Source organism: Cornus florida, unplaced genomic scaffold (genome assembly GCF_030987335.1).
Source record: "Cornus florida cultivar Cherokee Brave unplaced genomic scaffold, ASM3098733v1 CherokeeBrave_3.0.0_Hap2_Chr11, whole genome shotgun sequence".
Taxonomy (NCBI): domain Eukaryota; kingdom Viridiplantae; phylum Streptophyta; class Magnoliopsida; order Cornales; family Cornaceae; genus Cornus; species Cornus florida.
Genome location: NW_026775581.1, coordinates 102,189,624 through 102,208,126, shown reverse-complemented (window position 1 = coordinate 102,208,126; position 18,503 = coordinate 102,189,624). Strand labels below are relative to the sequence as shown.

Below are 18,503 nucleotides of genomic sequence, written 5' to 3'. Positions count from 1 at the left end.
ATGTTCATGAGCCTTGCGTATTGAACACGTTAAGCTGAATAACCTTCGATTGAGCTCATTAGTCTCTTGTTCGTGAATGGATTGCAGCAACTTATGAACGCGGTTCATTAATTTTTAATGCTCATTAGGACTTGCAACTATTTTGTTCTTTTAATCAATTTTGATATCAAGTTTTACCTTATTCCCTGCTAGCTCCAGCATAATTGGAGCTAAACTTGAACCTGATTTGTTTTCTTGATTAGGGTTTGAGCAAGCTCAAGTGGGCATGAATTTTTTAAACTACGCAATTATGCAAATTTTGATGCAATTAGTTTGAACATATATCTGAACAAGCTTATATAAACTGGTATAGAACAAAGTTTATGTCTGGTACATCTATGGTTCCTTTTATTAGAGGAAGATTGAAACAAAAGATAAGAGTTTCAGTTTATTTGAGACACCACCATTCATTCCAAAAAAGAAAAAAACTAGCAAAATCTCTGGTTGGGTTGAAACAGAAAATATGTGCATGTCAAGTATTTTATACTTGGTATGCCCGTCGAAGTATAAAATATTTATTTCTCGCCAAGTGGGGACTCTTCTATTAAACATACAGACTTCTATTTGAATGTGATTGAGCCTAAAGCTGCAGCTGCCTTGAGAGACTCAATCAGATCTGCAGCTTCTTGAACAGTTGCAATATTAGCTAGCAGCATCCCCCTTCTTCAATTGACAGGTCAAATTTCTGTTCCAGAGCCATCATTATTTCATTTTATTCATAAGTTAGGATTGCAACTAACAAATTTCATTAAAACAAGATTTGGTTATATACATGCAAGAGATTAATATAAATAAAATTGGAAAACGCATACAGTGTCAAGAGAGTCGGCACCCAAATCTGAAATTTTGGTTTGGGGAGTGACGGTGCTTGCATCAATTGACAGTTGATCTACTATTAGGCTCTGTACAATTGTTAGAGTTTCTGTCTGAGCCTGTACATAAATTGTGTCATTAAGCTTCACACATCTAAAACTATGATACTACAAGCAATTATACACACACACACACACACACACACACACACACATATATTTGAGTGATAAATATAAAATAGTTCTTACATTGGAGCATGAAATTGTAGTCTTGTGGCAGCGGTTGAGCGGCAATGATCCTTTCGCTGCATTTATGATTTGAATCTCGGGCACTAGTCTTAACCCACATACCATAGGACCACCCTGTGCAATATTGAGAACATATTTTGATATTAAAATGGCTAATGATTAACAGATTTAATAGTCTACTACTGATGCATTAAATAAGGCAAAAATTTTAATCTTATCCAACATATCCAAATGATAAGAAACTATCGTATACAAACTCCCTCAATATGTATATATATATATATATCTGTGTGTGTGTGTGTATTTGGTACTTAGAGTGGTAGAAAAGCTGGTGCTAAGTTGTTTAAGGGTGCATTTGGGTCTAGCGGTGCAAGGCACGTAGTGTGGAGGGAAAAATTCCCCTCCGGTAAGAGTCATCCATGTCATCACCATACAAATTTATACTTTCAATCCTTTAATAAATTACAGAAGCCCAGCCCGGGTCGAGCCCAAATTAAGTCTCCATCTAGCCCAAGATCGCTGGTACTAAACTTCTAACCCATCAGTCTAGCTTAGCTAGCCCAAGATGCATTCGGCCCAAACTATTTGGGAGTGAATGAGTCCTACTAAGCAAATGATCCTGCATGAAAGGAAAGTTCTACAAAAGGAAGAATCTGATATGGGGATAACTGTAAAAGGCAGTAACTTAGTTAGTAAATAATTGCATATGGGATTAATTGGAGAACCAACAAGACGAGTCTTACCATAATTCCACCACCTTTTTGTATATAAATGGAGGCCTAGTCCTCCAATAAAGATCATCGAGTAATATACGTTTTTCTCCGAATAATTCTTGTTACTTATTACTTTATCTTGAGTGAGTTGTATTATTTCTTTTAATTTATTTTATATAGAGAAATTTTGCATCTACACTTTGGCGCCGTCTGTGGGAACCGTATAGAAATATGCTCCCACAAGTGATTCAAATCGTTTATGTTACTACAATCTAGAATGTCAATCGGAAGATTTGCAGCAGTAGCTGATCAACAGATGGAGTTAATGCAAAAGATGCGAGAAGAGTTCTTGTAACAATTCGAAACGCTTCATCTAGCGAACGAGGCCAGCACGGCCTAGATTGCGATGCTTCAACAGAGGAACGATGCCCTCCAACCAGTTATGGCCCAGATAGCACTACAGTCACCACTAGGTGATACGGCAACACGTCTCCTAAACCAAAACATTCCTCCGGTTAACGAACCTCAAGCCAGTGAGGTTCGGCCCAATGAGGTTTGGCTTAACGACGTTCAGCAAGAGCAGAAGACAAGAACTGAAGTGGTCGCTTCGAACAATCATCCTCGTCGCATGCAGGACGAACAGGTTGAGTCCAGCCGTAAGCTTACGGTATGGACCAATGGCATTTCGGATGGCGCTGGCGTACATGAGGCCTTTGATGAGAAGAGGCTCCTAAGGATTCAGACACCCGCTGAGATGGCCAGAGAGCATAAGAACTTTCTAGTGAAGACTCCGTTCACCGATGATATATACCCTGTTGACACACCTAAGAAATTCACCATGCCTTCTTTCACTCAATTTGATGGTACAGGAGATCCTTCTCGTCACTTCGACCACTATTCAAGAAAGATGGCTCTGGACAATCATAACGATGCGTTCATGTGTAAGGTTTTCCCGACTAGTTTAACGGGAGCCGCATTGGAATGGTTCAAGAATAGGCCACGCAAATCCATCCCGAACTATAAATTTGTGCGCTACATTCTTAGCACAATATTGCGGAAACAAGAAGCCGAAGAAAACCATCTCTAGTCTCTTCACCATAAGGTAAAAGAGAGGAAAAACACTACAGGATTTCCTGTCCAGATTTAACATGGAGGCCTCGGAAATAACAAATTGTCATCCTGAGACTGCTATAGAAACATTCAAGATCAGTATAATTCAGGGAACCAAGTTCCATACCTCCCTAGTTAAATATTCCCCTCCGAACATGCAAACTCTCAATGTTAGGGCACAAATCTACATTCGACTTGAGGAGAATGTGGCTCACCAAGCGCAGCACGCCACCATCGTCACGGTAGAAAATAAGCCTCGGGAGAAAGCCTCGAGTTCAAAAAGTCAAAGAAGCCAACATGCCTCAGCACCAGTTGCCCAGGTACCTGAGAAAAGGCAAAGGATAGAAGAAAGGTTCACACCTTTCTGTACAACCCTAGCTCGGCTATTCCAAGAAAATAGGATGAGGTTCATAGCCCCTCAGCTAATGAGGCAACCCTTGGAGCAAAGGGACAAAAACAAACACTGTGCTTACCATAGGGACTACGGGCATACAACCAATGATTGCAGATCCTTTAGGCGGCAAGTAAAAAACATGATAACCAGATGTGAGTTGGCAGACTACCTTACGCCAAAAGAACACGTGAAGCTTAGGGAGGTTAATCCTTGGAAAGTAGAGGGAAACCAAGTAAAGGTTATTCATGTGATATATGGGAGGTCAGAAGATGACCAAGAGTCGGAAGAGGTGTACCGATCCAGACTGAGGGCAACCCATAAGCTAAGGAAGCTATCCTCTATAAACACTATCGCTTCGAGCAGTATTAGTATTGGGTTCGGCGATGGAGATCTATCTAGAGTTCAGCTTCCCCACGAGGGTCCACTAGTCATCAGTTTTCTGGTAGCAAATTGTATGATCAAAAAAGTTTTGGTGGACCCGGGAGCAGCGCCAATATTATCACATAAGCGGTTTTTGAGCAACTGGAGATCCCATCATCATCAATTTAGCCCACCTCTAGTTCTTTGCTGGGGTTCGATGACACAAAGGTGGACCTTATTGGGGTTATTGATTTATCTGTCACTGCGGCGAAAAAGACATTGAAGGAAAACTTTGTTCTGATAGAAATCCATCATTCTTATAATCTCATTGTGGGAAGAGGTTGGATCCACCGAATGCATGGGGTCCTGTCTACCCTTCATCAGGTGATGCGATATTTGTCTCCGGACGGTAAAGAGGTTATTGATCTTTGGGGAGATCAGGTCGCTGCCAAAGAATGCTACATACTGACATTAAATGAGGTAAAGAAGAGAATTAAGCAGTCCCAGCCAGATATGATCCCCGACAGTACTTCCAAATAGCAATTACAGAGCCCTCTGCCCAAGTATTTGAAAGCAGAGGAGGAAGCCGAAGCTCCAAAGCCTACCGAGGAATCTCTCGAAACCGTCGAAGTTGTCCTCGACAATCCTCATAAAATCACTTATATGGGCTCTTCCCCCACACCTGAAGAGAAACAAGTGTTAATTGATGTCATCCGACGGAATGCAGATGCGTTTGCCTGGGATCATTCGGACATGCTTGGGATTAGCCCTCCGATCTCATGCCATAGCCTGAAGGTGGATCCGGCATTCAAGCCGGTTAAACAAAGACACAGATAGTTCGCTCCTGAGTGCAATCGAATAATTGCTGAAGAGGTAAGCAAGTTATTTTAAGCAGGTTTCATCCGAGAAGTGCATTACCCACAATGGCTCTCGAACGTGGTGGTAGTTCAAAAGAAAAATGGAAAATGGAGAGTTTGCATATATTTTACCAATCTCAACAAGGCTTGCACTAAGGATAATTTTCCACTACCTAAGATAGATCAAATGGTTGATGCTACCACTGGTTATGAGAGACACACATTCCTCGATGTGTATTCCGGATATAATCAGATCCCTATGAATCCAGAGGATGAAGAAAAAATCGCCTTCATTATAGAGAAGGGTACTTACTGTTATAGAGTCATGCCCTTCAGGCTTAAGAATGCTGGGGTAATTTACCAACGTCTCGTTAATAGGATCTTCGACGAGATGCTGGGAAAAACGGTTGAAACTTATATTGAAGACATGGTGGTTAAAAGTGTGAAGAAGGAAGATCATCCCAAGCACCTCCAGGAAGTCTTTGACACTTTGAGAAAGTATAACATGAAGCTGAATCCTTCCAAATGTTCTTTTGCGGTCTCTTTAGGGCAATTTCTTTGCCATATTGTCAACAAGAGAGGAATAAAAGTAAACCCGGCTCAGGCTCAGGCCTTCATACAGAATCAGGAACCAAAAACTCGAAGGGAAGTACAGGTTTTAACCGGCCGAATCGTAGCTCTTAGCCGCTTCATATCTCGATTGTCAGATAAGTGTAAGCCATTTTTCGATGCCATAAGATCGAAGAACAAAGATTTATGGGGACCACAACAGCAGGAAACACTCAATCGGTTAAAGAATTACATGGCTAAACCACCAATTTTGTCTGCTCTGAAGCCTGGTGGAGCCCTCATCATGTATTTAGCAATCTCCAGTAGAGTTACTAGTGCCGTACTAATTTGAGAAGAAAGAAAGAATCAGTACCCTATTTTTTACACAAGTAAGACGATGACAGATGTTGAAACAAGATATAACAAAGCAGAGAAGATCATACTAGCCTTGATGTACACAAAGCGAAAGCTTCGGCACTATTTTGAGTCTCATAGCATCGTGGTCCTTACCAATTACCCCATGCGAACTATTCTTTCCAAGCCAGATTTATCTGGAAGAATTACTAAGTGGACAGTTGAACTCAGTTATTTCGATATAGCTTATGAATCAAAGGTGCCACATAAAGGACAGATGTTAGCTGATTTTCTATTGGAATATGCAGATAAACCCGAAGAGCCTGAGCTTCCTAAACCATATTGGGAGCTTCGGGTAGATGGCTCCTCGAATCTAACCTGTGCAGGAGCTGGAATCTAACCTGAAGGCACCAAGCTGCAGCAGTCAATCTGTTTGAATTTTCCTGCCACTGATAACGAAGCTGAGTATGAAGCCTTGCTTGCCGGGCTTCGGTTGGCAAACCAGCTTCAGGTAAAATGTTTAAAGGTTTTTAGTGACTCTCAACTTGTTGTGAATCAGGTGACAAACAAGTATCAGTCCAAAGAAGAAAGAATGAAAACATACAAGGAGGCTGTAGAGAGTGCTACACGTGGATTCGACCAAATCAAATTCCACCAAGTACCTCGAGAAGAAAACTCTGAAGCTGATCAACTGGCCATAGTGGCGTCTTCCTCAGATGAAGATTTGGTCCGGATAGTGCCAATCGACATCCTGGACAAACCTAGTATGAGTCCTCGGTAGGAGATAATGGTGATCCCGGACATTCCACGAGAACCATGCTAGTTGGACCCATTGGAAGCTTACCTCAAGCACGGAACTCTTCCGAACCAGAAAGCCGAGGCAAGGAAAGTAAAGTTCGCCGCAACTAAATACTCAATTATTAATAATCAACTGTACAAGAAATCATTCTCAGGTCCTTACCTAAAGTGCTTAAGCCCCAATGAAGCCCTCGTAGTATTAAAGCAAATTCATGATGGAGATTGTGGCAACCACTCCGGCGGCAGATCCCTCACACATAAGGTTCTAACTCAAGGCTACTTCTGGCCATATGTAATACCCCTAATTTTAAAAGGATAGTCCTGGTATTTAATTAATTGTTTAATTGTATTTTTAATTGTTTAATTGTTTTGTTTTAATTGTTTAATTGTGTATTTGTTTAGTTGAGTGAATTGTGTTAGTTAATTGAATAATTTATTTGCTTAATGGTATTTGTGTTATTTAATTAAATTATGTGTTTTTTTTTAGTTAATGGTTTATTATATTCTTTATTTAATTTAGATGAATTAAATGTTTTAATTGTTTTAGGGTTTTGTTTTAGATATCACGTTTTTGTGTAGCCGACTTTTAATTAGCTTAGGATTAGGATTAGGTTTTCATTGGGGCTTATATATAAGCTTGTATAAGTCTGCTAGGGTTAGAGAAAACCCTATTCACGTACTTAGTATATTGAGAGAAAACAGAGTAAGGTTGTGAGAGGTAGAGAGGAACCGAGAGTGGAACTTGGGTAATTAACAAAGCAATTCAAGGAGGAAGGAATGTGGTTGTTCTGGGTGGAACCAAAGCACTGGAGGTATAGAACTATAACCTAGGACATTGACAGAAAGTTCAGAGACGTGGATTAGAGTTTAAAATCTGAAACTCAAAGGCAAGTTTCTGTTCTTCTCTTTCCCTTTAATCTGTGTTCTGTGCATGCCTAGCTAAACTCCAGGAGCTTAATTAATGCTAAAAATATAATAATCATGCATGTTTAATTGGATTAAATTTGATACCCTCGGATTTCCGAATGCGGGTTGGCCAGGCCCACACCCGAATACCCGAGGATATCAAAACAAATTGATAATAAACGAACACAGAGTACAAAAGAATAAAGAAGAATAAATAAAATGCTGACAATAAACTAAAATGATAATCTAATAATAAACCTCAGAGTATATTTCCATTAGTTAATAAACTCTTCTGAGACAACTGATCCTCCAAAATACAACTCGAAAATCCATACTGTGTGGACCCCTAGAAAATCCAAACTAAACAAATGACAGCAATAACTGTCTAAATCAGGAAACTGAATCATAAAGGAACTCCTATGTAGCATCGGAAGAATGAAGTAGATTGATCCTTGCTCAGCACGAATAACCTCTACTCCTGACGAACACCTGAAAAATAATGGTGGGTCAGGCCCACAAACAAGTTCTACTCTATTACAGTCCAAGCAGAGATCCGATACACGTATACATCCTAGTCAATCCAACAGTAACTAGTAGTCCGTATATATATATATATATACACACACACACTAAAGGAACCTCACTAGACTATAGGGTTGTCTCAACCTGAATAGTATGCAACACGCAAACGCACATATAGTGGGCATGAGTACCTACGCGCCTGAACCACTGATCCTGAGACTCAAGCTCATATCATGGCACTATACTTATATATATATAATCTAGTAACCATCATATCCAGTATAAATTAATCCTCCATAAGTCATTCAACTTGTTCAGCTGACCTGACTTGAATATAAGTAGGATTTAACATTTTAGTTAATCCATTCCCTTATATAATAAATTAATCCTCCATAAGTCATTCAACTTGTTCAGCTGACCTGACTTGAATATAAGTAGGACTTAACATTTTAGTTAATCCATTCCCTTATATAAAATAGGTAGGACTTAACTGATAAGTTAATCCGTCCCTAGAATGCTACCGTTCCATACCGGTGTATTAAATCACACAATCCAACAATTGATGTAACGATTAAGGAAATACATCAAACAATCCAGAAATAAGTATGATAATATGATATTAAGTTATCACAAAATAGGAATGACTTATTATTTATTTAAGAAACCTATATCATATGTCCTACGCAAACTGAATCTTATACATGATAATATTTTATTATACCGTCAAATAAGCATTTTCCATATCCAATTCATCCTACACATTTAATCTTAATTGTTAAAACATTTTAAAAGATTAAATCCATTCGTTTGTTTAAAACATTCAAATAGCAAACATCATTATGATTGAGTCTATTTAAATTTATTTAAACCCAAACCTAATTCCTATTTAATGTTCAGGAATCCTAGGCATATTTCTACGTTTCATCATTCCACAGATATAAAAAATACATAATGTAAACATATAAAAATTCACACCGGAAATCAAATCAAACTCATGCGTTTATCAATTTATAACACAAGAACAGATATGAACTAAATTCATAAAACCTATGTTCTAATCCAATTAAAGATGCATAATTATTTAATTTTATGTGTTTAATAAATTCTGGAATTTCCTACGCATGTATAGAAACACGAATCAAAGGGAAAGAGATAGAAGAAGAACTTGCCTTAAACTTTCAGATCGAAAGTTAAATTTCTTCTTCCTTGATCTTCTTTCTACAGGGTTTTTTTTCCTCATTCCTTCTCTAACTCTCTCTCTCTCTAGAATATATCACGTGAATATTTCTAGCCCCCTTTTACAACCTATATATTTATAGGCTAAATAAAATAACCCTAACCCTTTTCCCAATTCAAGTCAATTTTAAAAAAATAAATATTAAAATATTAAAAAGGTAAGTAAAATATGTTACCTATATAATTTATGTATATCTTTATTAAATAAATAAATTATACACATCCCATTATTTATTAATGGATTATCCAATAATACTTAAGTTACCATAATATTACAAAGTAATTTAAAACATAACACGTATCAAATTTATGTATATTTTTATTATTTAAATATAAAACATATACATCAGATTAAATATTACTACCCAAGTTACCATAAAAGTAATTAATAAATTACTTTCCTTTTATATATATTTAAAAGGTAAGTAAAATATTTTACGTATATAATTTATATATATGTTTATTAAATAAATAAATTATACACATTCCATTATTTATTAATGGATTATCCAACAATACCTAAGTTACCATAATATTATAAAGTAACTTAAAACATAACACGTATCAAATCTATATATATTTTTATTATTTAAATATAAAATATATGTTACCCAAGAATTGACTCTAGAGGGGGGTGAATAGAGTCAATGGCCAATTTTCGCAAATTATAAAAGTACAATTTCTAATCAATAGTATAACCAATTATGTAATAAACAAGATATGAAAGTAATCAATTTAGCATAACTGTAAAAGAGATAAGGGAAGAGAAATTGCAAACAATAACACGGCGATTTTTGCGAGGTTCGGAAACTCCTACTCTTCGGCTCAAGATCCCTCTTGAGACTTCCCAAATTCCTTAGACCTTCTCCTTAATGGTGGAGAGCAAACCTTCAATTGAAGCAAGACCTTGCTTCTCTTTCTTGCTAGGAGAACACCCTTTTCCTAGGCTTCCTTTTGGGTCACACCAACCCTTTACAGTATCCTTGCTAAGAGACCACCTCTCTTAGTTTTACATAGGCCACACCAGCCCTTACAATTTCTTTACTAAGAGAAACTCTTCCTCCTAGGCTTACAGCAGATTTGTAGATAGAATTTGTAGTACAAGAAATCCTCTCAAGAACTGATACAAATCAAGCCTCACAATAGAGTATATATGAAATCAAGTGAAGCTCAAACTCTAAGTATGAAATGTATGAGAGATGATGAGGAAAATACAGAACAAAAGCTCTGATGAAATACTAGAACAAAAGTTCAGCAAAGGCTCACTAAATGCTCTCTGAAGTTCACTCTGATTCAACTATGGAAGCTTGTATATGAGACAAAGATCGATGTCTGAATAGAGGCTCTATGAGTGAGTATAACCAGAACAAAAGCTCTGTATAAAGGTAGAGCCAAAAGCTCTCTTTGATGCACTTGAATGAATGTTCTTGAATGCTCTCTCAAGTAGTATAATAGAGCAAAAACTCTATGAAGATTAAAACAAGAGCAAAAGCCCTTTTAATCTTTACTGGAATCTCTCAAGATAGAATAAGAGTGAAATGAGAGAGATGAAGAGAAGATTGAGAACAAAAGCTCTGATTGTAATGTGATTTAATGTCTCTTAAATGGTGTGTTTATTTGCAGACAAGCCCTCTGTATATATATAGAAATTCGTAGCTCAATATAGCTGTTAGAAGTGGTTAGAGGAATTAAATGCAGAAAAAATGCCGTTGTAATTCAAAACCCTCAAAGGAGCCGGCTCTTTGCAAAAGTGGAGGCGGCTCAATTTCAAATGGAGGCGGCTCCATTAGAAAAGTGGAGCAGGCTCTTTTTCTGAAAAGGAGACGGCTCAATGGAAAAGTGGAGCCTTCTCTAGATTTTTAGAGCCTTCTCTACTTTTTGGTAGAGCCCTCTCTAGTTTTTCATTGAGCCTTCTCTACTTTCTTGAGCCGTCTTTAATTTTGTAGAGCCTTCTCTAGTCTTTGAGAGAGCTGGCTCTATTTCTTATAGAGGCTGCTCTTGCTTCATGAAGGCTGCTGCTAAATTGGACAGAAAAAAGTGCATGACTTCAAATAGACATAACTCAGTCCATGAAACTCCAAATGAGGTGAAATTTAAGTCTAAATTTATTGTCTTGAAGTTAGCTATCTAAATCCACCGGCCTTGCTCAAAAATTCCAACCATAGAAAAAGTTATGGCTGTTTAAGTGAAACCTGGTCAGAATTTTTGCAGAGCAGAATCAGGTATTTTGTGAAGCTCATATCTCAGTCATTTTTAATCCAATTTAGGTGAAATTTGAGTCTAAACTCAAGGGCTCGAAGTCAGCTTTCCAATGCCACTGGCCTTGTGTAAAAATTCCAACTACACAAATAGTTATAGCAGTTTTAGTGCAAGCTGGTCTGAAATTTTCTAAGCTGAAAATAGCTTCTTTTGAGATATCCATCTTTCTAGCACCTAGGACTTTGATGAATGATTCAATTAAGTTCAAGGCCTATTTCTAAGAGTCTTGGGACATATGAAGATGATAAATTTCAAGTGCATTGTGTCCAAGAGTTATTTACCAAATTTTGGCAACAAAGGCTTTAAAGATGAAAAATTAATTCAATGCCTTTTCCTTTTCTTTTTAGAGACCAAAATAAATATAATGATTAATGTGCATGGTCCTAGAATTTCTAGCTTAAAAAATGAGTTCTTTCAAAGCTTATCAAACTTGAACTAACTCTTTCTTAGCAAAGATTTCATATGACAATATATATAAATGAAGTTCCTAGTCTATTGCTAATGGTCATAGGAGCATATGAATGATATATGATATGCATGGTCCTATAATTTTGAGCTTCAAAAAATATTCAAATATACTTTGACATTGAATCTTAAGCTCTCACCATCCTATCTACCATTTTCTTCATTCTTTGACCATGATCGTTTAGGCTTGATGAAGACTTGCTTTCTTTCTTTGAAATGCTTTGTGTGATCTTTGAAGTCCAAGTTTTTCTTTGATTTCTTGCAACTTTGATGCTTCCTTGAATCCATTGCTTGAATGTTTGGAATGCTTTGGAATGCTTGGAATGGATCTTCTAGCTCATCATTGAAGATTGAATGTTGATCAACTATATATCACTCAATTAAAACATTAGTACTTAAACATCATTAATGGTTTGTAATCATCAAAACATAAGATTGACCTTTAGATAAAATCCTTAGGCCAACAATCTCCCCCTTTTTGATGATGACAAAACATTGATGTGTTTATTGTCAAAGTGGAGTTGCATTTGAAAGAATGCTCCCCCTATCAATATGCATATTTTGAATATCATAGCATGCTTGATTTTATAACAAATATATTAGACATTAAAGTGTATAAGACTCCCCCTTTCAACATGCATCTAAAATAAGTGAAAAGCAATATACGCATAAGCATAACAAGTATAATGAATCACACATCTTTCTCCCCTTTTGTCATCTCAAAAAGGTGGGAGGATAATCTAGTTTCTTGCCATATTTTGAAGTAGTAGAGCATAAGAAACTTGAAAGATTTAAACAAATAAGAAGAAATTTGAAGCAAATTTTCACTTTACATCTATAGAAGCCATGGATATTTTTAGAGTTTAGACTGAAATTACAGAAAGAATTCTCCTAAAAAAAAAAATCCAATTATCATACAATGATAATTTCAAGACTCAAATTAGTTTTGACTGAAGATTAACAGAGGTACTTAAAAGGATGTTAAAACAATGAACCAATCTAGTTTAAATTTCACATTCAGTCAATTTGAGTGCTAAAACAAATTTATACTTGAAAACCCCAACACAAAATTTTATGTAACAAGATTTAAAGATTGAAATGGATAAATTCAGCCTAAAAGTGGAAATCCAGTAGAATCTTGAAATATTCTGTCCAATTGAACCATAGACAACACATGTTGAAAATTTATTCAAAGATAACTTCAAAACAAATGGGGTTTGATAACAACATTTGTGCAATATATCTCTAAGATTTGATCTATATATAATGTATCAATAGATTAATTAAAGGACAAATGATAATTTGTGCATAAATTTTGAATTTGCAGACCATAGACTAAGCAATTCTTGCTAGAATAAGTCTTTTACATGTGAAAGAAAAAGGCTACATTGCAATCAAGGGTCTCATGGAATGATGAATTAAAGGTGATGGGTTTGGAAATTAATTACTAGAAATTAATTACTAAAAATCATTTAAAAAGCAAGAGTTGCATGAACTTTAAAGAGAATTGTGATGAAGAGAGCTTACTTATGAAGATGCCCAATCAACATGAAGTAGTCCTAGAGTTCTTAGTTCATGTTTCTGGAAGTTTCAACTGAAATGCCCAATATAGAAAATGCCGAGACTAATATAACAACAAAGATGGAGCCGGCACATAGCATTGTTGGAGCCTACTCTTGTGCTCTTCTTGAGATGCTGAGAGACTGATGCTTATAACCATCATGGGAGCCGGCTCTTATGTTGTATAGAGCTGGCTCTATAAATTCTTAGAGCCTGCTCTTGTTTTATAAGGAGCCTGCTCTATTGTTCCATTAGAGGCGGCTCAACATTAGATAGAGCCGGCTCTTTTCCATCATTGAAAAGATCCCAGAAGGAGGTTTTGTAAGCAAGCATATGTGCCCTCAAAATTTGAAACCCCAATAATGATGCATATACTCAAGCTCCAATTGCACTACCACTTGTCACTTCGTGTTTTCAATTATTATGTTAAGTGACAAAAAACTTTCCACACAGTATCATTGAACCAACCCACAAAATCTCTTTCAATATTCTTTTTTGCTCAAAGATATGACTGTATATTAAAGCTCGATCAAAATTGAAACTTGCTTGGACTGAGATTCAATTGGACGAACTGTGAAGCTTGCTGGAATCAATGATTTCTTCGTGCCGAGATCAATGGAAACTTCACCGGACTGAAATTCTGCTTGTTTGATCACCGGAGCTGAAACACTATGGAATGGAACTGTTTGTGAAGCTTGCCTGAACCATTGCTGTAATATGAAGCTCGCCGGTATTAACAGAGATAGTTGTGTCTCGCCGGCGGACTGAAATTGTAGCTAGGAACTTGTGATTTGGTCATCGGAGTTTTAATGCAAGCTTAGAGCTTTCAGTTTTTGGTCTTATTGATCTGAGCTATTGCCGGAAAGTTGATTGCTGTAGCATTTTCACCGGACTGATATACTCAATTCTGAAATAGAAGGAAGCTCGTCGGAGGTTGTGGATGATGTAAGCTATGGCAGCAGCTGTTGCAGCTTTCGGTTTGGTTTTGGAACCTCACTGTAGCTGAACTGTACCTTCGCCTTTTAGGAACTGAAACTCACCATCGTTTGAATCTGCCATTCATCTTCACATTAGTGGAGCTACAACTGAGTCTGAATTGGTTTGATAGACTGAAGCTTACTTGGTCGGAGTTTCACCGGACTGATATGGAACTCAAAGGTAGCTCGGGCGTCACCAGAGTCAATAGACACTCGAAGCACACCCAAGACCCGGAAGCTCTCCTCTTTTTTTCTTTTTTTTTTTCTTTTTTTTTTTTTTCAAATCTACAATCATGTATCAATGGACCTCACTGGTTTTGAATTGATGCTCTTTTCTCCCCGTTTAAGCTTTCCAAGACATTTTTCTATGAAGTTCAGTAGAGCTCATTGTGATGGCTCAAAACATTATATATTTTCTTTGCTTTGCCGCTCGCTACAGCTGAGTCTGAATTGGTTTGATAGACTGAAGCTTACTTGGTCGGAGTTTCACCGGACTGATATGGAACTCAAAGGTAGCTCGGGCGTCACCAGAGTCAATAGACACTCGAAGCACACCCAAGACCCAGAAGCTCTCCTCTTTTTTTCTTTTTCTTTTTTTCTTTTTCTTTTTTTTTTCAAATCTACAATCATGTATCAATGGACCTCACTGGTTTTGAATTGATGCTCTTTTTCTCCCCGTTTAAGCTTTCCAAGACATTTTTCTAATGAAGTTCAGTAGAGCTCATTGTGATGGCTCAAAACATTATATATTTTCTTTGCTCTGCCGCTCACCCACATCTTAGATCTTGAGAGAGTAGATTTTAAAGCAGTTTGGCAGCAGGCTCGGATAATTTGTGGAGACAGCTCTTAAAATTTTTGTGGAGACTGCTCGAAAATTTTTGGAGACGGCTCTTAAAATTTTTGGAGACGGCTTAAGATTATTTTTTTTTTTGAGCTGGCTCTTCCTTTTTGTTGAGCAGGCTCAATTGTCTGCAGAGGAGATCCCAAGAGTTGGAAGAAAAAAGCACTGAAGGAGCCGGCTCTACCTTTTTCTAGAGACGACTCTTCCTATTCCAATTTTGTATGCAGGTTGGGGAGTCGGCTCTTGTTTTTATAGAGCAAGCTTTTTCTTAAAATTTTTGAGATCCCGAGAGCAAGCAATTTGATATCATCTGTGGAGACTGCTCTGCCTTGTGTAGAGACGGCTCTTTTTCTTTAAAGAGAGGGCTCTACTCTGAATGGAGCTGGCTCTGCTGCAGTTTGTTGGTTCATTTTCTCACAAAAGCTCAGAGGTTAAGCAATTCATTTCATAATTTAATTTCAACCTCAAAATCTGTTATAGACCAGTTTCTGTAGAAACTCTGCACTCAGGGACAAAGCTATAAAATCACTGCACCACTGCATTGAATTCGAACCTCTCAGATATATTTCATGTAAATACACTTGCTCAGACAGTAATTACATCAAGATAAGCATGGTAAACAATTTTCATAGTTTGAATCCCAGATTTTCAGGCCTTAAACCTTAACAGCTTAGGTTTACTAGGCCAAACTTCAAGTTGGTCAGTTTTGATGTAACTTCTGAACTTCACTAGTCTCTATTAAACCACAGACACTTGCTAGAATGATTGGCAGATGAATCACAACAAGATATAAACACTTCCTTTCATAAATCAGAGGCTGAACCAGAAAATAAGCTTAAATGAGGGTTAGGGATATGAAAAACTTACTTCAGCTCAACTTTATTCAAGTGAGCACCTCCTGCAGATGTAAACATGATATAAGAGCTTATTTAAACCTTCTTCAAGCTAAGATAGTGATTCCAGCAAATTTAAGTCCTTCCAGACACCTTTTGCACCAGATTTTCAGTTTCTTAAGCATCCATCATCACTTCAATGTATTTTACATTTGCTCTCTGATTTCTGAGAATGTATTCAGCTTTCATTCTTGATTAAGAACTCAGGAAATCATGTGTTCATATGGCCTCTCGAGACACTCTCATTTAGCTTTCTTTTCTAGGGTTTTCTTTTTACTTTGAGGCTTACCCTTTCAATTTGCTATAACAGCCTTTGTATAGACCACACACTTCTGACCCTTAGGAAAGCAATATACATTCTCATTCTTCATTTTAATGAGATGGCTCTTCCAATGAGATTTGTTCCTCAAGTTGAACAACCTCATTTACTATATGTATGGAAGTGACATAAATAAGTAGATAAAACATTTAAGATCACAAAAGCATATAGATGACTTTTTATACATTGCTACTTTAATACATTTGATAAGGTTCACATGAAATAGAATTGATGGTCTACATTAGATAATGTATGCTTTCATTTGATGTCATATCTTCCAATAAATCCATCACAAAGATTGGACATAGTTAATCTAAAGATCATTTGAAAGATAGAAAAACATTTCTTGTTAGCATGTTCATAACTCATAAAAAAAAAAAAAAAACTTTTATGCAAAATATCAAAACATAGACATTTTTACATCTATTAGGAACAAGTAGCATATCAAGAGCGCCATGCTTAGAATTTCATGATTGAATACTTTATATAAGAGCAAATTAATGAGAAAGGAAATATTTATCCATGGTACTAACTTCATTAGCTTGGAAGTTGTTTCTCAAATAGATGCATCATTTATAATCCTTGATTGATGCCATCAAATAACCCTATAAGAAAGGGTTGCATATTCTTCTTTTGGTACCCAAATTTTCTTGGGTCCATATAAGTTAGGTAATGGAACATAAGTTCCTTTTGGAACCCAAACCTTCTTTGACCTCAACTTCTTTCTAAATGGACAATCATGAATTGTGTGTCCTAGCCTCTTACAATAATTGCATTTAAAGGAATGGGTACCACTTTTGACAAAGTGATCATACAAAGGATTTCTTCTTCTCAACAAGCATGCATCTTTAGTATGAGGATCATGTCTTATCTCATTTTTGAAATAAATAACTCTTTGATTTCCAAGTATAGAACTTAAGTTCTCTTTTCCTTTGGTTGTCTTTGCTAAAGTGCCATTTTGATCATCAATGATTTCCTTTGAAAAATTATACTCGGAAACGCAATCAATTGATGGTGGTTCTATAGATAGTACATTATCCTTTTCCTTTTTCAAGGATTCATTTTCAAGTTGGATCTTTTGTAATTCTTGCACAAGATAATGGTTTTTCATTTTCAAAGAATCATTTTCCATTTGGACTTTTTCATATCTTTGAGAGAGATTGTGATTTTCCTTTTTAAGAGAAGAACATTTCACAGTCATTTTATCTAGCACACCATGTAACTCTTTAAACGCATCAAGTAATTCATTATGTGCATTAACTAGTTCATTATACGAGGCTTCTATATCAAAAAATTCATGATTAGGATTTACCTCATCTTTATCGGCCATGAGACAAAGTTTGTCCAACTCTTTAACGTCACTTGCTTCTTTGCTAGAAGCTTGGAGAGCAATACTCTTCTTTTGAGTTGCTTTATTTACTTCACTATAGGAAGAAGAGTAAGTTCTACTAAGAAAATTCAAATGATTAGTAATGTTAGTAGAACTAGAATACATCTCACTAACTAATTCATTTTCATTTATGATGGAAACATCATCTTTTTCAATAAACATAGGCATATATGATTCCTCACCATTAATTGATCCTCCATAGGCTAATTCAAGTGAGTTCCAAATTTCTTTAGCCGTTTTACAAAAGATAATCTTATTGAACTTATTTTTGCTTAATGCACAATAAAGATGGCATATGGCTAAAGTATTACACTGTATTAATCTATGATCATTTTCGTCCCATTCCCCTTTCGACTTAGGAAATTTATTTCCTTCAAGAACTTTAGTTGGGATATGACCACCATATTCTATAACTTTCCACACATCAATATCAATACTTTTTAAAAATGCCCTCATTCTAATTTTCCAATAGATATAATCATTTCCATCAAAACAAGGAGGTTTATCAATGGGATAACCTTCTAAAAGTGTCATACTACCATTGTTGGCCATGATCGTGCTCTAAGACGGTTAAGTCCTTTAATAGAGTTTAGGCTCTGATACCAATTGTTACCCAAGAATTGACTCTAGAGGGGGGTGAATAGAGTCAATGGCCAATTTTCGCAAATTATAAAAGTACAATTTCTAATCAATAGTATAACCAATTATGTAATAAACAAGATATGAAAGTAATCAATTTAGCATAACTGTAAAAGAGATAAGGGAAGAGAAATTGCAAACAATAACACGGCGACTTTTGCGAGGTTCGGAAACTCCTACTCCTCGGCTCAAGATCCCTCTTGAGACTTCCCAAATTCCTTAGAGCTTCTCCTTAATGGTGGAGAGCAAACCTTCAATTGA

At 36.5% G+C, this 18,503-nt stretch overlaps 2 protein-coding genes across 2 annotated transcripts; one reads left to right on the top strand and one right to left on the bottom strand.

Annotated features, from left to right (window-relative positions):
* Window positions 1–685: 685 nt before the first annotated feature.
* LOC132286772 (uncharacterized) lies at window positions 686–1,205 on the bottom strand. Its single transcript, XM_059789157.1, has 3 exons — window positions 1,101–1,205; window positions 850–971; window positions 686–749 (listed from the first exon to the last, which is right to left on the bottom strand). The coding sequence occupies exons 1-3, from the start codon at window positions 1,203–1,205 to the stop codon at window positions 686–688; spliced, it is 291 nt and encodes a 96-aa protein (XP_059645140.1).
* Window positions 1,206–2,961: 1,756 nt separating this feature from the next.
* LOC132281715 (uncharacterized) lies at window positions 2,962–4,514 on the top strand. The gene is made up of 3 exons (XM_059783389.1): window positions 2,962–3,759; window positions 3,867–4,157; window positions 4,218–4,514. The coding sequence occupies exons 1-3, from the start codon at window positions 2,962–2,964 to the stop codon at window positions 4,512–4,514; spliced, it is 1,386 nt and encodes a 461-aa protein (XP_059639372.1).
* Window positions 4,515–18,503: the final 13,989 nt, after the last annotated feature.